General features: G+C 35.2%; 1 protein-coding gene across 1 annotated transcript; it reads left to right on the top strand.

Annotated features, from left to right (window-relative positions):
• Positions 1–1,137: 1,137 nt before the first annotated feature.
• LOC131073652 (ran-binding protein 1 homolog c) lies at positions 1,138–4,458 on the top strand. Its single transcript, XM_058010151.2, has 4 exons — positions 1,138–1,515; positions 2,280–2,431; positions 3,190–3,315; positions 3,819–4,458. The coding sequence occupies exons 1-4, from the start codon at positions 1,346–1,348 to the stop codon at positions 4,160–4,162; spliced, it is 792 nt and encodes a 263-aa protein (XP_057866134.1). The 5' UTR covers positions 1,138–1,345; the 3' UTR covers positions 4,163–4,458.
• Positions 4,459–23,580: the final 19,122 nt, after the last annotated feature.

Raw genomic sequence — 23,580 nt, 5'->3', positions numbered from 1 at the left:
AACATTTAATCATAAATTTATTGTTATATTCAAGAACTACAATAAATATTTTTATTATTATAAAAATGTGTTTTATAAAGGCAAATCAAAACCGATTCATTTTGGTTATTACATTTTATAAAGGTAATATTTTTAAAAATCAAAAAAAAAAATTCTATTACATTTTCACAATATTTTTTAATTTTAAAAATAGAAAATATAACAAAAATTACCATTAATAATTTCAAATATCTCTTCCCCTATCTAACATAGATTTTTTTAAAGTATTAATGGTAATGTTTGTAACAAAATAATTTTATTTTTTATTTAAAATCCTATTGATGTACTTTAATTAAATTTATAAATCAGGTCAGGGACCTAGCTTGATTAGCGACAACTTCTAGTGGTGAAGCACGAGGTCTAGTCTCCCTCTAGGCCACATAGTACCAGAGGACATGTCGCGCTAACGTCACTGGTGAAACGCGAGGTCTAGTCTCCCTCTAGGCCACATAGTACCAGAGGAAATGTCGCGCTAATGTCACTGGTGAAGCACGAGGTCTAGTCTCCCTCTAGGCCACATAGTACCAGAGGACATGTCGCGCTAACGTCACACACATTGCAGTTTATAAGACCTATTAACTATATTTAGATAAAAATTTGAAATATAAAATAAAATAGAGATTTATTTTTTAAATATAAAGAAATCTTTAAAAAATTCTAAAATATCTATTCATTTATAAAAAATTGTTCAAGAAAACTTATTTTTATAAATTATAAATATTGATTATCATAACAAAAACTAGAAAAACAAATATATACAATTCTTGAAAAATAAATCTCTTAAAAGATTCTAAAACCCTTCATAAAGAAAAAGTTATTTTTTATTCTTACTATTTGACTTGTTTGTGACACTTAATATATAAAAATAAATAAATTATATTATTTTAAATTTTAAATAAAATAATAAAGATATATGATAAACATGCTAGCAAATGCCACTCCCCAATTCCCCTTCCAAATAAGTCTACCCGGAAATCTTCTTGTCGAATTCTTGCTTTTACTAAACTTGTGTGTATTCCTAGCTTTCCCTAATTCCCATAAAGAGACGTATAGTATTTTCCACTTTAGGTGGATACTTTGGCCCATATTCTACCTTTACTGTTTACTTGCTAAATCTCATTTTCCCTCTCATTCTCATTCCATATCAACCCCACCCCACTTGCGCCAATTCTCTTCGTTGCCCACTGCACCTTGCAGCTTTTTCTGTGCATGCTCTTAAGCTAATTCATACCATCATCCTGTACAATTGCCATTTGTTTCTCTTCTCCCGATTTCATTACTCTGTGACATCAACTATAAAAAAAGAATGGCAGAGGTTGATGTAAGCAATGAAATGCAGTCAAGAGAAGTGGAGGAAGAAGCAGGAAAAACTGGAGCAGATGAAGAAGATACAGGAGCTCAGATTGCCCCTATTGTTAAACTAGAGGAAGTTGCAATCACAACTGGAGAGGAGAATGAAGATGTCCTTTTTCATATGTGAGTGCGTATCACTTGTTTCATTTTAGATTTCTCATTTTATTGTGATTCTCTGATTATTTGTTTCTGTTCTTTATGTTACAATGTATGCGGATCGGATGTTTAATACCCATATGGTCTAATGGTTTGATAGGACAGTAAGTCTGAAAGCCATCTGTGACATTGGCCACTTACTGTCTTTAAATTGCGCCACAGGGTTAGTTTGATAGTATAGTAAGTCTGAAACCCATCTATGACATACACCATTTACTGCGTTTCAATTGTTCCACGGGGCTAAAACTGATTAGATTTAGATTAGATTGTATGGTGACAATGGTGCTGTCAAATCTGTCTGGATGTAGTTTGATTGGGATTTAAATCTTTTTTTGGCACTGTACTATAGATTCTTAAATCCAGACAGTCGGATTCAGCTTGTGAGCATGTTTTAACCTTACCATAAGCCTTAAATCCATTTGGGTTATGGTTAGATTGCACTTCCATCAGTATTTTATTTCATTTTTGTGTTTCAGTGCAAAAGCTTTTAAGTCTAAATGGGTTTGGTTGGAATTTTGCTTCATGAAATGCTTCAGGGTGGGTTATGTTCCATGTCATAGGGTTTGCTGCACATTGCATGTTCTTAAGTTTAAAGATCTTTAAATCTAGTTGCATTAGTATAAATCTTCTGCACATTTGAGATTGCTAGATTATCTTATGCATGCATCTGAATTATCATTTTTAGTTTATATAATCAGAAACTAATATTTTTGAAGAGCCTCTACCTTTAGGAAATGTAAGCTGTATCGATTCGACAAGGATGGTAATCAGTGGAAAGAAAGAGGAGTTGGTACAGTAAAGCTGTTAAAGCACAAGGAAACTGGAAAGGTCAGACTTGTCATGAGGCAGGCCAAAACCTTGAAAATTTGTGCCAATCATTTAGGTATGTAACTTGCTTGTCTTTAGATCATCTAAGGATCCTGATGAATTTTGCTGATCAATTTGGTGTGGCACATGCTCTGTTGCGAATTGGACCTTGGACTGTATTGGATTTTTCATTAAACTGCAGTTGATGGTATTTGTCACCCTTACCAGTTACACCTAGTACACTGATTATATGCCCAAGAGCAATGACCTTTTGCATTAGATGCCTCCACAGATACCCTCATACCATGGTTTAAATCTGTTCTTCAAAATAGATCAGTTAGATTATTTATAATCTATATTAAACTTGTCATGGTGTGCTTGTATTTGGGATGCTATCTAGGTTGTTAGTGTTACATACAATTCTTTTTGTTGTGCTTGTATTTGGGATGCTATGTAGGTTGTTACATACAATTCTTGTTTGTTCTCAAGTCTCAATGTGATTCAACCACAGGCTTTTAGACTTCGGTGTATCTGTACTTGGAACTGGGATATATTTGGTATTCTCTCATTAAATGTTTCTATGACATGAAATTATCAACACAAGATGGAAACTGTAATCTGTAATGTTCTGAACTGATAATCAGGGCTAAGCTCATAATTTCTCAATCAAAGCATTCAAATGTTTTTGTTAGTACTTGTCCTAGGTTGTTATGTTGGATGCATATTGATGTTTTTTGGAACATGAGAGATTGTAGGTAGTTGCCCTTTGCAGTTACCTTTGTATTGTATCATGGAATACTAAGTTTGATGTATGCATACTTTTTTCTTTTGCAGTTCTTCCATCAATCAGCATACAGGAGCATGCTGGAAATGAAAAATCGTGTGTCTGGCATGCCACTGATTTCTCAGACGGTGAGCTTAAGAAGGAACTTTTCTGCATTCGATTTGGCACGTTGGAGAGTAAGTACCGTTTTCCCTTTAGTGTATTTTGATATCGACGTTTTACATAATTCTAGGGCACTTAACATTGACCCACTTCCTCTCCAACATCTTTACTCGTAACTGTTTTATACAAAAGAAGTTCTACATGCTTTGGTTATTTGCCTGAAACATTCCAGGTTCTTTTGAACAACTCAAATTTTGTCTTCCTTCAAACAAATTTTGTTTCCATACAAACACCACCACTATGTTTTAGACCAATATAAATCACCTTTTAGGTTGATCTGTTTCAAGACTGATTATCTTTCCTGCTTGAAAAGCTTTCATACTTATTCTGAAACACACATTCAAGGATTGATTCTTCCGATGATAACTAAGCTTTAAAAATATGAACTGTTATTTTTTATTGAGAAGGCGTGCCCTTTCTCGCCATGTCTGCAGCTTACAATTTAGCATTTTATAAAAGCAATGAGCTTTTAGTTGTGTACTGATAGTTACCAGGTCTTTATCTTTCTTGAGTGTAGTTGCTAAGAAATTTATGGAGATGGTTGAAGAAATTGCTGAATACCAAGCCAGAAAATCTGAGGAGGAAGATGAAGCTGCTATAGCCTTAAAGGGCTTGAAGATTGGAGATCAAAATGATAATTCCAAAGAAGTCAAAGAGCAGTTCAAAGAAAATGTAAAAGAAGAGGACTTGGAAGGAGAGAAGCAAGAGACCAAAGGAGAAGAGAAGGAAGTGGAGAATTCAGAGGTCATAGGAGAAGAGAAGGAAGTGGAGAAGTTGGACGTCAGAGGAGAAGAGAAGGAAGTGGAGAAGGCAGAGACAAAACCAGAAGCAAAAGTGAAAGAACATGTAGAGCCAAAATAGGAACCTCGATTTTGGTGTGCTTCTATAAGCTTGTTATGTTTGATCTGCCAGAAAGGAGGAATTTTGTATTTGATTGTACCAGAGGCTATAGTTTTTTATGTGAGAAAAGCATATGAGCTTTCTGTATAGGTTATTATTTGCTGTGATGTTATGGTGACAAATAATCATTAAAAGGTCAGGGCTCAGGGTTGTCAAAGTCTTAAGGGTAACAGTTTGCTTCTTTGTTTCTATTTATATTAATCTATTCTAGGGTTCTTGACAGATAATATAAATCTATCCATTATTGCCGTGTTCAACATATTTTTCTATTAAAGAAAATTTGTGTCTTTATACAATTTCTATCCGTTTGTTTAAACTTTTGAACTGGTTGTTACTGTTGTTAGCCCTGTAGCTTCAAAACTCCAAATTTGAGTGTAAATTATTACTACTGGATGTTTAATTGCATATTGTTACGACACAAAGTCTGAGAACAAATTATACATAGGATGAATTCTCAATGCCTCTTAGTCCAACTGTAAGAAATCACAATACCAACATGAATAGATTCAATATGGTTGCAAGATAAGTAATGTCACACAGGCACACTGGCACGCACACAAACCAAAGGAAATTGAACTTGAGACTACCATTAGCAAACAATGTAAACCAAACAGTTCCATGTGCATAACAATAAGACTGCTTTCTTTTGAATAGGATTGGATTGTGCTGCAGGAAAATTTTTCTTGAGTTGTTTGTTTGGCTATATATCTAGAATCAATTAATTGAAAACATAGACAACAAAATTTTGGCACGATAAAGGTGCCTTTGAAAATCTTCAATTTGTCATAACAAATGAGCTAAGGCACTAACATATTTATAGAGCTCAATATGAAGAGGTAGGCACTCATGGTTTCCTAAACCAACTTCAACACCTAGGAGGTAAGTCGTCAAATAATAACAAATTGTCATTCCAATGATGCATTGCACATAACAACTTCCAAAGCACTAACACCTATCTCATCCAAAATAGTCATCTTGCCTAACATAATGCATGTTCAACATAGAAACTGTCATAACTAGAATAGGTACCTTCTTTACCTCACACTTGTCAAAAGAGAACTCCACCATAAATGTCAATTGCTGACATACATCTCCAATCCATAATAGAAAATGCAAAACAAGACTCTTTAGTCAAAATAGGAAATTGCCAAATCAATTTCCACTCCAAAACCAAAATATATGATAGTTAATCTTCCCAAAATATAACATCTTCCAAGTGCGCACCAACTTCCTAAAATCTAGGGTTTATGCACTCATCACTTACCTTGTAGGATGCAACCTCACCAAGAAGTCCCACAAAGTGAATGACAACTTAAGAAATTAATAACTTAGAATATAAACAATTATGTACACCAATAATTAATTAAAACAAATAACTAATGTTAGGACTCAAGGTTGAGACACCTTAATCCCAACAAAGATAAAGTAGCATCTTGTGTATCAAGAGGAGAAAGAACAACCCTTATTTTACATAGAAATTATGTCATGACTACTTAATTGCATAACATGGCAGTACGAGGTAGTAACTTGGAAGCAACATAGCAAGGTTGAAGTTGAACATCTTTGATGATGGGTTCCTTAGGATTCCCTTCTCATTGGAAACTCTAATGTAAGGGGATTGGTTAATTTGAGATAGTGAAGGTGACCTCATTTTAAGATAACCAAAGGATTATTTTTTTGTCCAACAGTTTTAGGGTATAAAATAAATGTTATTTAGTGTCAAAGAGTGTAAGGCATCTCGACTTAATTTGATTAAGTAAAAGCAGGTATTTGAAAGGTACCCGAACCTTGTACAAGCCAGGATAACAGAATTGCTAGGAAAAAAGTGACTGATCACTTCAAAAAGACAAAATGATCCCACCAAAAGGGATCAACTAACATAACATATCATTAAAAACCCGGAATAGACAGGGAAAGGAAAGCACAGAGACAGCAAAAAGACAAAACCTAGGACACCAACAGAGACCTAAATACTATTCATAATTTCCTCAGCATGAACAACCATTTGTTTCATGTTGTTCGCTGAGGTCTTCAGTTCCTCCAACTCACGACCTTTGATGTCGCCCTTGATCTTTGTGTTAGCTTTGGTCCTCCTTTCATGACCCTTCTTGTCCAGCTGCTCTTTATCACCATCCTTCTCAGCATTGTTCTCAAACCTGTTGATAAGGATGTTCATGTTGTCGACCGATGATTTGAGGATTTGAAAATTTTGGTCTGCAATCTTCTTGACGTTGAGTTCCAACCTGTCAATTCTGTTGCCGAAGTCATTCATTTTATTTTCCATTTCCTTTCTATCTCCCATCTCATTGACCTTTCTTTCTGTAGCTATGATTTTTCCAACCATACATTCAATAGCTTCCGCATTATGCAGAACGACAATCAATTCTTTTACATCTCAACTTGTTATCTTGGATGTTTTGTTGGATAAAACATCATCCGGGTAGTTATTAAATTTTCCTCCATTTTTATGAGGATTTTTGTTTCATATTTTAGAATTTTTTAGGTTTTATATGGGGTTTCATCTTCAGTTTTGTTTATATTTCCTATGTGATTCTTTTAGCATGAATAGCTTGTCTTGTTGTGCTGGTTTGGATTCATTGGATAATGAAGTGTTTTGATTATTTTAGTTGATCTTTTCATCCATTGAAGTTGTACCTATTTCAAAGCCATAGAGGTTTTTATCTTGTTGCTTTAGGATTTTAGTGGAAACTGAACAATTTTGGCATTCATATATATCTCCCTTTTCAAAGGTTGTTGTCCACAAATTTTGATATTGGTGTGGCCAAGATTTTTGTCACACTAAATGGTCTTGACAATCAAGTTTATATTTGTCTGAAGAAATCTTTGTAGTTTTTTCAACCTATAAAGGATTTTGAGTGATATAAATTCATCTTTCTATAAACTTATCACTTAAAATTGACTTAACCATAATTTTAGTTTGGATAGATCTAATCTCATGGGATTTTTCTCTCCTTGACTAGGCCACATACATGATCATTTCACTTGGACTAGGCCATGTCATAGCTTGGTCCATTAGATTTGAACTTCAATGTTCCCATTTTAAGGTTGATTTTCCTTCAATTATACCTTTATCCTATTGACTTATGTGACATGCTTAAGGGGCGACAAATAAGATCTTGCATTTATAGACAATCTTGGGTCATTTGTTATGATTGGCTAGTTGTGAAATCTTATCTTGTAAAGCATTTGTACAAGGGCATCACAATGTTACTATATCCATAGGCTTAGGATTTATTACTTGGTATAGTTGTATATATTGTACATTAGCAAAGAGATTTAACTACTAGTAAGGAAGTTTGTAGACTTCCATCTAGACAAACAACAAATCCCGCTATGCATCTCAACATAATCAATATGCAACAATAAGCCATAAGATAGGAGCACAACCATGAAGGTTGTATTGGTAATAGATAGATCTATGGAAAAAGGATCGAACTACAAAATAAAAAGCATTTTAGAGTGAGCCACATGGTGTATCCCAATATTGCAACAATCATTTCACAATTCATGTTCATCATAGGTCATACATCTCATATTTAGAAGAAAAATTCCAATTCAATCATTGATCAAAACAAAATATCATAACATGTCAACAAAATAAAATAGAAGAAAGTTATGCATACTCTTTCCTTTTTCTAAATTATCTTTGCATTTTACTTTCAACTCTATTAACACACATACATACTTGATTAGACAAATATTAATTGTGAAGAGAATTTATTTGTTATATTTTGGTGAACCTTAACCTATCTTATACCACTTGGCATGCATTTGTCTTAGGGTTTTCCATCTTCCTTTCACATTTTTGTATCTTTAGTTTTTTGGATTTTTCATTTTTTAGATTTGAGATTTATTTTGCTTTCATTATCTCATGTTTCCATTTTGGTTCATCTCTTCTTAGACTTGTGTGCTAGTGAAGCTTCCATGGTCCCGTCAATCTTTTCATAGCCATGAACCATTTAGATGCTCACATTATTAAAAAATTGACTACTTCTATGTACTTCAATGATGATGTCCTTGACAATGATGAACACACTAAATTTGTTGAGACCAAAAGAAAAAATGAGTGGACCATAGACTACAACTTCTCAAATAAGACATGAATAAATTCAAATGATAATGCAAAATCTTTCATAGTAACTGACAAGGTGTAATGAAGAATCTTGACCAAATCATAGGGTTTGAATATGTTCAATGATGTTTGCCAAATTATTGGTGATCGCAATATATCCAATTCCATTCTTCCATCACATCTCCAATCCCATAACTTCCCCATTGATCCTTCTTATTCTTTCTATAGTGTTTGCACCCCTAAATCAACTCCACTCCTCCCATATTCCTTCATTGATTCATCCATCATTACCCCTACCAATCTTTTACCCCTAATCCTTAAGCCCAACTAATTTTATCTTCACATATTCCATCTCAATCCACTTGCACTCAACTCATCACTACTCGCGTCCTTATTCCATCTTCCACTATATCCCAACCTTCCCTAAGAAAAGTCAAAATCAGGCTAAATGACCTCCCTTCTAATTTCAAATCATATTTAACATATGAATTAACATAATCTTTTTCATATGATATATAGTTGCATATTCATTTTCTATGATTTTTGTGTCATCTTATTTTGAGTTGTACAATGGTAATGATGACCTTGTAACTCATATAAGCCCTTAATGTTGCATGCTTGGAATTATTGTATGGTATTCATTTGCTTGCTAGATTTTTCCCCCATGTATTAAATTAAATTATTGACAAAACTGTTTGTTTTTCCAACATGCCTAGATCCACTCTCTGCGGTGTCCTCCCTTAACACACTATCAAAGGTTCAAGCGAACATGATAGAAATAACACTTAACACATCACGAGGGCTAGCTAATACAAACATTCAGAATGACCACCCAGAACAAAAGAGAAAATAAACAAAGAGTTAAAACTATCGAGCTCAACATAAATTAATGGAAAATGCCGACAATTTCGAAAGTCAACAACACCAACATCACAACAAGTGTTGCAACACAAATAAAGAAAAGAGAGTTTTAGTGGCCATTCCTGACATAAAAAATTGCAAAATAGCAATGCTAGCCCCATTGTCACTGCACATTGCAAAGGCAAGTCAAGGAAATCACTATCACAATGAAAACTCAACACCAGGTAGCCAATCCTAACCACACTTTAGGGAGTAACTGCTACACGTCACCCAAGGTCACATGCCCTGAGTGCGCTAGAGAATTTATAAAGACACCTTAGGCTATTAATTTATCTACATATCATTTAACTACGATGAAATCAAAAGCACATACACTCTCATAGTAAGCACTAAAATCAATAAGGTAAGAGCAAGAAGTGAATACACACGATAAACACAATTATGATCTCTAGGATTAACATGTAAGAGGCATAGAGAACAAAGCACCCAAGACATACTGTTAGAATCAAAGATCATTGAGAGGGGGGTTGAATCAGTGATCTACTGGAAATCAAATCTTCAAACTTATTCTTTATCTACTGGTTAGCAATGCATAATAGAAAAGAAAATAAACATGCAACAAATAATACACAAATCCACAACACTGGAATTTTTACGTGGAAACCCCGAAAGGGAAAAACTACAGTGGGGCTAAAACCCACAATATTCATATACTATGGCCAGGAGTACATAAATATTACATAGATGGGAATGCACTTGCATTCAGGCTCACTGCCTAGAGCTCACTGCTCAAATATAGTTGTCCGGAAGGCTACAACCTTCAAGGAAGTCTCATTGACTTGCAATTATATTATAATGAGAAAATACAATGAAATGACTCTTAATTAGCATCTGACTATGCAAGAATGAGTTCCGGTTAAGCACTAAATCTTTGACTATCTTTTCTCTGCCAAATACTATGTTTTTGTCTCAATCAACTACCAGTTGGTCTGAAAGCAAAGTGTGCACGTAAAACTGCACTCAATCGCACCAAAACGGATCACGACACCACTAACACACCGAAAATCAATCGCCAAATCGATCTTATATATCCGGTCGTAACACAAAAGTAATCTCCTTTAAGTCGTCTCCAATAAGTGTAACATGTAGATCCAAGTCGGCTTCCATCTCGAACACAACATAGCACCGGACCAAAAGATTATAATCACATGCTTCCTAAGGGTCTTCCCAATCACCAAGATCACAAAGACAATCACCAAAAACACCATAATCATCGGAAATCATTCTAGACCAAAAACTTACCGAAATACCCTATTATACTAGTTAACTACCTACCAGTTAACTTGAGCTTCCGGATAAGATTAATCACGACCGCCGGATCGAATCACCAAGAAGAGTTGCCATCAATGACAACCCTAGACCATAAATCAGGCATCGAAAGTCACTAGATGAGTTTCAATTGCCAACACATACAAGTTCCTAAACATTAATCCCAGGGATATCTCCAAAGGAGCAAGCATACGACAAAAGGACCAACCAGACTAAGGCACAATGGTATCCAGAGATCCCAGTGTTTGAACATGGGCTCTAATACCAAGTGTCGCGCCCCACTATGGGGCCAAGAGGACTTAAACAATAAAATAATGAAAATGCGAATACATTTTTTTTTAATAAAGGATTACATTACATATGCGAGAGAGATACATCTATCAAGATAAAAAATGATACACAATTAACAACTAGCAACTATCCTCAAGGCCCCATAACGATGTAACTCATGGTTGAACATCATCCAATAAACCCAACAATAACTGCTTTACAAATTACAACATAGTTCGATTACATAGGTACAAGATACATATTACATAGCTTGAGAATTTACATATGAACATCAAAATACACTTCAAAGGATCCATAATGATTCCATCTCCAAGAGTGCATGAAGAGTTATAGAACATAAATCTGCATCAATAAAAAGGTCTCCAATCATCCACGAGCCATCACAAACAAGAATCTAAAGGAGCCAAACCCAATGGGTGCGAATAACACTCTACCCAACCATGTGGTACCATATGGTCCACCCCCCATGTTAGGAGGTAACAAACAGAACCACAAGGCGAAAGCAAACATATAAGGGTAGCAAACATGACTCACAAGAGTACCATCAAGACAAAACTCACAAGTGCCTCATAAGAGAATCAATAAGACAAAACACACATGAGGCTCACAAGAATTAACATCACATGAAACAAAAGAGTAAGACAACCAACTTCTAGAGGCCCAAAAAAATCAACATAAGGATAAACCAACATAAGTTAACCAACCACTTCCGAAGTTCCCAAAAAAAATCCATAGAAGGAATCAAAAGACGCAAGTTACCACTAGGTAGCAATAGGGAAGAGTGTCATCACTAGGTTGTCATGAGTTACCATGGTAGGTCTTCACTAGGTCTCGACCACCATCCTGGATTACCTTGGTAACCTCTCCTAACCCCTGGCCCCCATACCAACACTAGTGGACCACACCAACCTTTCAAAGGGACAAGATTGGTGGAAGCCACTCCAGGCCCTTCTCTACTTACCTCAGCCCTATACAAGCACCTGAGCGTAAGAGAGGCAAGAAAAATTTAATCTTTATTAATGTTATCTAGCTACCCACCCAAGTTCATTATTTAGGTTTTCACTTGATTACAAACTCTCATTGAGTTACCTTGAAACCCAAAACATAAGGTGACAAGGTTCCAACCATAGTAAGGCTTGACCCACTTGCTAGAAAATGATAACTATCCAATTGGTTCAAGCAACAAGGAACAAAAAACCCATGCAAGACACCGATCTCATAACACTCAGGGGCAATGAGATGCATGTACATAAGCATGCGGTTCATTGGGAATAAGTCATATTCACCATGGGAACAAACAAGGTTGCTAGCTAATTGTTACCACTCAACAGGTGATAGAAGCCAATGGCGGGCTATAGTCTTCTCTTGCCCGACATAAAAGAGCTGGCTATCTATATCCCCCCCCCACCCGAGTAGAATGTGATAGATCGATGTGATGGACGGCGCAATAATTTGCAGCAATCCTAGCACTTCTCGCACTAAGATGGATCAATGCGATGGTTTGCTTACTTACGATCAGGTGGATTTGGGGATAGTGTGACCGCTTTAGCGAAAACACTTTCTTAGCCTTTGGAGATTAGAAGGCATTTAAACATCAAGACCAAGAAACCCACAAATAGACAAAAATCAAGTGATACAAGGTCTCATGAATCCAAGCCTAAACGAATGCAATCTTAATTAAGATACCAAGAGAACTTAATCTTGTCTAAACAATAATTAATTCAAGTCATTATCAATTTCAATAACCCAAATTATAAACCACCACAACTCAATTCATTCCTATTAATAGAACAATAAACTAAGATTCCATTACTCCAACATTTAAAATAACATTATACACTATTACCATTAGCTAACATGATTTGATCATCAACGTATTACAAGAAGGAAACCAGAGATCAAGTGTCAACATATAAGTAATATTTGTCTAATCAAGCTTAACCACGTGATGAATAAGATATGTATAAATCTAATTTCTTTTTTACTTTTTCAAGAATGTATATATATATTCCACACTATACTCTAAACTCATTTCTATTGTTCTAAAAAGAGATCTGATTTTATCTATTAATCTATCCTTTTCAAAGGCTAACTATATTTATCCCCAAACAAATCTATTGTGCCATAACATTAAATTTTTCAAAATATAAACATATAAAAATATTCATCTAGTCTTTTGGCAACTTACAAGCACAAAAATATAAATATTTCTAAAATAATAAATAGTATTGAAATATATATATATATATATATATATATATATATATATATATATATATATATATATATATATATAAACACAATTTTAAATGATATTAACAACCTTAATAATAACAAAATTTATTTAAAAAAAAATTTAAATCAAACCGTACATACTACCGCTACGAGTGGGAAAAGCCACCACCGTGGGTGGCCCACAGGAGGTGGGTCTCCCTCCCACTATGGGAGAGCCCACAATAGGTGGGTTTCCCCACCACCGTGGGTAAACCCACGGTGGGGGGTATGTCCATGACATCCCAAAAGAAAACTGAATACAATTTTTTTTTGTCAGACAATTAATAATATTTTCTTTTAATTTAATACGAGATACTTGGGTGGGGTTTCCCACCACCGTGGTGACCACAACATCCCCCCAAAAAACTGAATACATAAATATTTTTACAGACAGTTAATAATATTTTCTTTTAATTTAATATGATGTGTGTGTGTGTGTGTGTGTGTGTGTGTGTGTCTAGGTCTATGTATATGTACATGTACATGTACATATACATATACACATACATACACATATACATATACATACACATATACATATACATATATGTATATGTATATGTATATGTACATATACATATACATATACATATACATATATGTATATGTATATGTATATGTATGTATATGTATATGTATGTATGTATATACATGTATATACATACATACATATACATATATGTATACATATATATACATATGTATATATGTATATATATGTATGTATGAAATGTGAATATGTGGTAATGCAGGTGCAAACTACATGAAATGCAGATATTTTTGGCGTGTCATTATACTCAGTCATGTGATAGTAGGCTACACGAACTCAAGAAGGACAATAGAGGTCAATCAAGAAAGGGGGATGGAAGATAGAAGATATGGATGTGAAAGAACTTGTTGTGCTATTATCATCATTGAGCTTTATTATGGCAAAATAGGTTATGACAATCTAGGTATATGTTCGACCCAAATAGTCATTGTACCTGTTTGCATGGAGATCAGACAATCGCAAACAAGGAATGCCCTAGTTCACACTAGACTCACAATGTCCTCATATCCTTGGACAAGTCATAGCATTACTAAGAGACAATCCATAGACAACAAAGAAAAATAGGTGACGATACCCCATCCTCGCCTTTCTAGTCAAAGACAACCTGGAGATAAAATCTCTAGTCGGAGACATCCCAGAAAAGCTAAAAGACATGTCACCAGAAGGATAAAATCAAAAGAAAACCAAGACTCGACACCAACATTCACTGTAGTCCTCAAGTTTAGTGTCTCTTGTCACTTGTATAAGTCTATTTGATTGTGGTCACAATGTTTTCATTCACAAAGGATAGATAGCACTGAACTATAATGTTGTCTGAGTCTGTTGAAAGATTTGATTTGTTGAAGCCCATTGTTGTTGTCTACATCTCATTTGAAACTGATTGAATCCATGAAACTAATACCTTATTGCAGAGAAGACAAGACTTTATTGCGGATCTGTGATACAAGTGTTGCTTTATTGTGGATTGTGTGCGGGTAGATTGAAGAAAACTGGAAGAAACTGTACTCATCGGAACGTGTGATACTCTTAGTTACACACCCATCACTAGATGTAGGATTTGCCTTAGCCACATATAGGAGCTGATTTATTATGGATAGAAAGGGGTGAAAAGGAAGGAGTATTATGAATGGCTAACCAATATTAGGTAGATCAATAACAAGCCATGATGGGATTTGGAAAGTTTATTATGAATGGATAGGTTTTGAGTGTGTGCAAGAGTGAAAGGATGAAATTGAATCCTGAAGGAGGAGGAGCAATGTCTCTACACATGGCATCGGTAACCCGGTTTTCACCATGGTACTTGCCCAGGGCACCACCGAAGTGGTTTTCACCATTGGACGAATTTATTTCTCTTTACTTTTTTCAATTTTTTTTTTTTGTGTGTCACAAGGCCCCTGTTTGCCAGGTTTTCACCAAGTAACGATTTTTTATTTTTTATGATTTTTTTGTATTAATATTTCGAAGAGCTATGTGTAAAACCTTCCAAGGTGCATGTTGTTGATCAGATCTTCCAAAGGTTCTCCCTCTAGTATCAAAAGTTGATATGCACCTGATCTGTAGACTACTATGATGACATAAGGACCAAGCCAATTTGGTTCGAACTTGCCCTTCTCTCGATCTTGCTGATTTTTAGGATTTTTCTTGAGAACTAAGTCACCCACCTCAATTGTACAAAGCTTTACCTTATGATTGTAACTGCATTGTTCCTTGACTAAATGATGTGTAGCTCCCTTGATTGTCTTCCTTGAAGAAGGAACTGAAATATAATTACTAGTGTGTGGACTACATAGGCCCGTATGCGTGTCACCTAAAGAAGTTTGGGCATCCCTAATAATAAAGTCCCTTGAGGACGATCCATTAAAGGTCCATGATGTATTGCCAAAGGGGGATGGATGTGCGGAACAAGTGGATGACTAATGAAGGCTTATGATTGCAAAAAGAAGTGAAAGTAGGATGACACGATAAAAACTTAGGATCAACAAGTATTCTTTTTGACTTAAAATTGTAGAACTTGTGCCCCCAGTTATTTTGATATTAGGGGAGACCATCTCTTGTTCTTTTTGCTTCATAGGAGTTTTATCCTTGACTTTGATTTTTGTAGAGTCCAATAGGTTTTGATTTTGATTTGGACTAAAGGACTTCTCTTTATTTTTTACTTTTAGATTTTTCTTTTCATAGCTTGATTTTTTATCCCCAATGAGTAAGGGCTTTTGTGATTCCTATTGATCCAAGTCTAGGAGAGGAGTGGAAATGGAATGAGTGGATGAAATGGTAAAGATATGTGAGTTCTCAAGAGGGTTGGAGATATGCTCAATAGATTCTTCACTGGAACCACTCTTAGGACTATTGATATCAAGAGTTGCTTGCACCGCTAGAGGAGATTTGCATTCAGACTTAGTAGCCACAACACTAGGTGGTTCACACCCAATTCCTTGGCATTGCCAATTGTTTGTATATTATTGTTGTCAACTGAATACCTTAGGAGATAGTGGGAGTTAATCAACATCAAATACATACTCACCACATCCCATGTCTTTAACCTTGAATTTTTCATTTTGCTTTGCTTGATTTGATGTAGAAGGTTTTAATGATCCAGGATCAACATATGTTGATGAAGGAATAGCCTTGCGATTGACTAGGATTGTTATTTATGATCTAGGTTGCAGATTGTTGCAATATATGAATGGGTTTGGATCACTATTGATGGTCACTTCAACTCCATTGTGTGGGTACTTGACACATTGATGATATATAGATGGGACTGCGCTCATCTCATGAATCCATGGGCATCCCAAAAGTATATTGTATGTGAGCTCTATATCAAGGACTTGACAAACCACATCCTTCGTAATTGGCCCAACTCTAAGAGGTAAAGTGATTGTGCTCTTGGATGAGCGCTCTTCATCATCATATGCTTTAATGGTAATAGCATGTGTAGAATTCATAGCCTTTTCAGAATATCCCAATTGTTTAATAGTGCTCAATGTGCAAATGTTCAGACCTTCTCCTCCATATATCAGGACTCATTTTATTCAATGTTTGTGTAGGAAGGATTCAATGTTTAAAGGTTCATTATGTGGTTGGCTTATAGAGGTGTCGTCAGCTTTAGTGAATGTAAGAGAATGTGGAACAGAAAGGTATCCCACCATGGCTTGAAATTGGTCCACGTTCAGATCAGTGGGGACAGAAGTTTCTCTCAAATTTTTATCAAGGATGGCTTTATGTATGAGGGATATGTGTAAAATCTCAAGGATGGAGATAAGCGTGGGTGTCCTCCCTAACTATTCTGCTAGGTTGTAGTCAGGTTTGGTTGATGAGGAAGCAGTGGTTTTAGTTGGAGCACCTTGCAAAGTGACCTTACCTCATCAAGTTGTGACATCACATTCAGAGGTAGATTCAGAAGAAGGTCCAATGCCTTTTAAGACAACTTTGGCTCTTTGGGTAGAACTTTCAGGCGTTTATCCTTTATGATAATAGTAGAGACATAATTGTCCATCAAAATGTGATTAATAGTTGAATCATAGTTATAGGATGATTTAGTATAGTTGGCTTGCTCATCTGTGGCTTTGGATTTTCCCTGGTCATGTTTAGGGAATGGTTCCTTAAACATCTCATGTTCTTGATTGGATGTATGTCCTTCGATCTCGATGTCACCTCTATCAATAAAATCTTGTATAATGTTCTTCAACCGATGACAATTTCCTATTTTCTGTCCCTTGCACTTGTGATATTCACAGTACTTATCATCATTCCACCAATTTGGTTTCACCTTTGGCTCATATGGAGGATTGTCTAGAATTGTTATTATCTTGTTTGCCACTAGCTTCCTAAAAGCTGACTCTGTTGGCATTATAACAGATAAAGGGATATTGTTGGCATTTCAATTAGGATATTGAGAAGGTTGTTGATGATTATGGATATAACTGATTAAAGATGTTTACTGTCTTAATATTATTATTTTGTCATTGATGTCAAGAAATTTATTTTCTAATTCAGTATGATGTTGCCATATCTTAAGAAGTATGATTTGATGAGTATAAAGATGTCGGTAAAAGACACCAAAAAAAAATGATGAATAAGGGGAGGAATAAGTTATTCAATGGGCAACTATTACTGAGTTAGACAATGATGAGATCATGATGTTTAGATTGTTTTGATATCATACATATGTTATCGATTGTAAGGTTAATGCTATACTATGTTACCGAGCAAAGAACCTAGTCGATAAACCCTAAGGTTATTGCTATCAGTTAATGAAGGCAGAATGTCTACCGAGTGAAGTTTAGTATTTACCGAGTAGTAATAGAATGCATTGAATGAATAAAAGCATTATTTAATGAAGGAAGCTGATGAGCTAGAACTGATTAAATGATTGGTATGCCATGCATGAAGTTTGTTAAAGAATCTATGGCAAAGGAAAATCGGCAGGAAGATCTACAACGTAGATTGAACCACAATAGCCTAGCACAAGTTCCAAGAAATGTATGCAAGTTCCAAGGTGGGGTAAAACATTTTCAGATCGAAAGATACATTGAACTTGGTCAAGCATGAAGATCTAATGGCTATGATTGATCATGGGATATGTGATCAAGGAGATTAAGTAGTTAGCAATTGTTTATAAATAAGGAACTATTGATAAACAATGTATGTGGGCAAGTGTATGCACAGGGATGCTACATAGTGATTACCGAGCACTGAAGCTTGAAGACCTATTTGAATAACAGAGTATAGAGCCCAGCAGATGGACAAGATAAAGTCCTATGACTATATTGTATTAAGCAAATAAGAATCTACTTTAACATTTTAGATGTGAAGTTGCAGATAGATTTTTATTACTGTTATTTTGTAAAGTGACAGAAAATCTCTTAACCGAGTGGACTTAACAGTATTATTTGTAAAACCCTCTAGCAAGGTGACATCCTGATTGAGTGTTTGAAATCCTTTAACAAGGTCACTTCTAACAAGGTGAAGATTCTAATAGATCTGAGGGAAATCCCTTAACCGAGTCACATCTAGCAATGTGTTTGTAATCTTTAATAGGATTTGCTTTTAACCGAGCATACTCTAGAAGAGTATATTTCTTAGTGGGTCCGAAATCCCACAATGGTTTTTCCCTATTTGGGTTTCCATGTTAAATCTGGTGTTATGAGTTTTATGATGTTTATATGCTTTTGAGTTTGCATTTTTAGCAGTTTTGGTTATATTACTGAAGTATATGTTACCGAGGTTGAATATGTTGTTTTTATGGAAGATTAAGGTTGTATGATTCACCCCCCCCTCCCTCTCATCTTATTGTTTTGGCATTTGTACTTAACATTAAGTATCAGAACTATCAATTGGTATCAGAGCATTGGACTCCAGAAGAAAAGTTTAAAGGTACTTGAGGAAAAGATCCAAAGATGTATAAGAGGGATGCACCGAAGCTGAACAAGTCAAGTTTCTCTACATGGTAGAAAAGGATGATGCTGCACTTATCAGGAGTTGGAGAATATGTTGTATATTATCTAGAGAATGATTTCATTACACCGAGCACCTATCCATTGACAATGGAAGAGATAAAGGCAAAGCAAGAACATATCCAAGCAATGATTGAAATAACATCTGCATTGACTGACTCAGAGTTTAATGATCTAGAAGGTTGCAATGATGCAAAGGAAATGTGGGACAAGCTCATATATGTGTATGGCGGTGATGAAAATGTTCAAAGAGAAAAAGTGGACAGTCTAAGAGGGCAAATTGAATCTATGATGATGAATGAAGGTGAGAACATAACCCAGTACAGTACAAGACTAAAGGAGATTGTCAATCAAATCAAAGGAGAAGGTGGAACTATTGAAGAAAAGGATATAACAAGTAAGTTGTTAAGAACCCTTCTACCAGCTTATGCAATCTGAGTCTCTGCAATCAATGAATTGAGGTCTGTACCCAATATGCCAGTTTCTTTAGATGCTACTATTGGTAAGCTACATGCATTTGAGTTAAGTAATTTTGATAACAGTGGGTCATCTGTAAATAAAGTAGAATCTGCATTTAGTTCTTTTCATATTGGTGAATCTGATGATTACAATGATAGAATGAGTAAGTACACTAAAGGAGATCACAGTGGAGCAAGTGAAAGATTTTGTAAGAACATGGAGGAAGTACACAAACTGTATGAGGAAATCAGAAAGCAAGAAGAGTTTGAAGCACTATTAGCCAGAAGGTTACCGAGAGGCAAAGGTAAGTATAAAGGAAAACTACCTTTGAAATGTTTCAATTGTGATAAGATAGGACATATGGCTTCTAACTGTCCTGACAAAGAATCTACTGAAAAGAGAGATTACTGAGATGACAGACAGAAAGATAATCATTACAAAGGACACCGAGACTTCAGAAGAAGAGATAGAAAGTCATGCTTAATAGCTGATGAGGAATTCAAAGATGATAAATCAGATGAAACTGATACAGAGGAAGTAGTTTATGTGGCTATCAAAGATGGATCAGATGAAGAAAGGTATGAAGAAAAAGCCCTAATATCTCACATAAATACTAATGATTCTTGGATCATAGATAGTGGATGCTCACATCACATGATAGGTGATAAACACAAGTTTGTTATGTTAGAAGATTATGATGGAGGCTATGTAAGATTTGGTAATGATGCACCATGTCCAGTAAAAGGTAAAGGATCCATAACACTTCTTGACAATGCAAAATGTAATGATGTCTATTGGGTTGAAGACTTGAAATACAATTTGTTGAGTGTAGCACAACTAAACAACATAGGATACCAAATAGAATTTCAGAAAGGAATTGTCAAAGTTCGTGACAAGCATGGAAAGTTAGCTGCTATCGGGACACAAACAAAAGGTAATACATTTCACCTTGACTCAACTCGGAACAAGTGTCTGTATGCAAAGATAGATGATACCTAGTTATGGCATAAAAGGTTTTGTCATGTAAATTTTGATAATCTGATCAAAATAAGCAAGAAGCACCGAGTAAGAGGTCTACCGAGTCTTGAAAAACCTGAGAATACTATGTGTCGAGGATGCCAGATGGGTAAGATGACAAGATCAAGCTTTACAAGTAAGTCTTACACTTCTAAGGGAATTTTAGATCTTGTGTACACTGATCTATGTGGTCCTATGAAAGTTCAAAGTTATTATGGTGACAAATATTTCATATTATTTGTGGATGATTATTCAAGGATGATGTCAGTTATGTTTTTAAAAGAAAAATTAGAAGCTTTTCAAATGTTTAAATGGTATAAGGCAAGAGTTGAAAATGAAACAGGAAGACAACTGAAATGTCTTAGATCAGATAGAGGAGGAGAGTTCACATCTAATGAGTTCAACTTATACTGCAATGATCATGGTATTAAAAGACAAGTCTTTGCACCGAGAACTCCTCAACAAAATGGAATAGCTGAGAGAAGAAACAGATCTATTGTGGATTGTGTCGGAACCTTGATGATTGAAAAGAAAGTGCCACAAACATTTTGGAGAGAAGCAATAAGCTCAGCAATTTACACCCTGAACCGAGTACAACTGAAGAAAGGAACTTTGAAGACACCATATGAAATCTGGTATGACAAGAAACTTAATGTAAGTTATTTTAAAATATTTGGAAGTAGATGCTATGTACACAAAGATGATAGAAATGGAAAGTTTGATCAGAAAAGTGAAGAAGGAACATTTCTTGGTTATTCTTCTAGAAGTAAAGCATTTAAATGTCTGATCAAATCATCTAACAAAATAGTAGAAAGTGCAAATGTGAAAATTGATGAATTTGTAGAAACAAATGATGAAGGAAATTCCAAGGAACCAGAAGACTATGATGAATTTGTCTATGTTCAATCGACAAGTCTTACCGAGAGAACTGTTGCAGAAAATGAAGAGAATATCCAGTTACCGAGTGATGAAGAAGATCATACAGAGCCTACCGAGCCTGTATTAGCCAAGTATGTCAGAAGACATCATGCATCAAGTCAGATTATAGGAGATAAGGATGATCCAGTGATGACAAGGAACAAACTGAGACAGAACACATGTCTGATATCTGAATTTGAACCGAGAATAGTGAAAGAGGCATTTAACAGTGAAGATTGGATAAATGCTATGATAGAAGAGATTGATCAAATCAAGAAGAATGACACATGGACACTGGTCCCAAGACCAAAGGACAAAAATGTAATCGGTACAAATTGGATTTTCAGAAACAAGCTGAATGAAAAAGGTGAGGTCATTCGAAATAAAGCAAGACTAGTTTGCAAAGGTTATGCCCAAGAAGAGGGAATTGATTATGCTGAGACTTTTGCACTTGTGGCTAGACTTGAAGGAGTAAGAACATTGCTGGCATATGCTGCATACAAGAATTTCAAGGTATATCAAATGGATGTCAAATCTACATTTTTGAATGGTATATTAGAAGAAGAAGTTTTTATTGAACAACCTGAAGGATTTGTTGAAGACAAGAATAAAGATCAGGTATGTAAATTGAACAAAGCTTTATATGGTTTGAAACAAGCACCTAGAGCATGGTATGAAAGATTGCACTCTTATTTAATCAAGATTGGTTTTATAAGAACAAGTGAAAACAACAATATGTACATGAAGAATGATGAAAATGGAATACTGATCTCAGCCATATTTGTTGATGATATTATCTTTTGTGGAAATGACTCTCTATGCAAGAACTTTGGAAATGAAATGAGCAAAGAATTTGAGATGTCATTAATCGGTGAGATAAAGTATTTTATAGGTTTACAGATACTGCAAATGAAAAAAGAGATTTTCATTACTCAATCCAAGTACATAAAGGAAATCTTGAAGAAATTTGGAATGGAGGATTCAAAACCAGTAAGTACTCCTATGACTACCAACTGTAAATTATCAAAGAATGATGAATCTGCATCTATTGATGAGACACTTTACCGATCCATGATTGGAAAGCTACAATATGTTGTTCACAGCAGGCCAGATATAGCACATGCAGTAGGTATAGTTGCAAGATTCTCTGCAGATCCTAAGGAAACACACATGACAACAATCAAGAGAATTTTTGAATACCTGAAAGGCACTGAGGATTATGGCTTAGTATATCAAAAAAGAAATGATTTTGATTTAAAAGTTTATATTGATGTTGATTGGGCAGGCAACATTGATGACAGGAAAAGCACAAGTGGAGGAGCTTTCTTTTTAGGAGAAAGACTAGTGAGTTGGCTTAGCAAGAAACAAGGATGTGTTTCACAGTCAACAACAGAAGCTGAATATGTTGCTGTAGCATTGAATTGTACCAACATAGTATGGATAAAACAACTGTTGGAAGGTGTAAATAAGAAAGTTACCGAGCTAGTAACTATATTCTGTGACACTACTAGTATCATTAACATTTCAAAGAATCCTGTTATGCACTTTGAGACTAAGCACATCTCTATCAAATATCATTATCTTAGAGAAGAAGCTCAAGAGAAGAAAGTGGTGTTGGAGTATGTTAGCACAAAGGAGCAAATAGCAGATATCTTCACCAAGCCACTACCAAGGGACACTTTTGAGTATCTCAGAAGTAAGTTAGGGGTCCTACCCCTATCTTCTACTCACTGACCGAGTTCGGTGAAAGCATCAATTCGATGACTCTATAGAATATATTTTAGGAGTTGATGCTAATTTACACACTTTAGGATATTTTCTAAAGGTGTGCAAGAAACAAATACAGGGAACAGGAATTGAAGACATAAATGCTCTGACCGAGACCAAGTCGACACACAACAACAGGAAATCACTTCATACAGGAAGAAATTATGTTTTAATTATTTACTTTTTGGCATTGTTGTCAAAGGGGGAGAAGACTGAAGAAAAGAGGAGAAGACTAATGTATGGGGGAGATGACTGATAACAGGGGGAGAGCATTTCAGCATTTCAGCATTACAACAATCCGAATCAATTAGGTCAAATCAATTGGTTTTGCCATCAATGTCAAAGGGGGAGATTGTTGGCATTA

This window comes from Cryptomeria japonica, chromosome 11 (genome assembly GCF_030272615.1).
Source record: "Cryptomeria japonica chromosome 11, Sugi_1.0, whole genome shotgun sequence".
NCBI lineage: Eukaryota > Viridiplantae > Streptophyta > Pinopsida > Cupressales > Cupressaceae > Cryptomeria > Cryptomeria japonica.
This window is presented reverse-complemented; position numbering and strand designations above follow the sequence as displayed.

Coding starts and splice junctions, on each gene's coding strand:
- LOC131073652 (XM_058010151.2), top strand. CDS start 1,346: ATGGCAGAGGTTGATGTAAGCAATGAAATGCAGTCAAGAGAAGTGGAG. Junction 1,516..2,279: donor GAAGATGTCCTTTTTCATAT/GTGAGTGCGTAT, acceptor CTCTACCTTTAG/GAAATGTAAGCTGTATCGAT. Junction 2,432..3,189: donor AATTTGTGCCAATCATTTAG/GTATGTAACTTG, acceptor TTTCTTTTGCAG/TTCTTCCATCAATCAGCATA.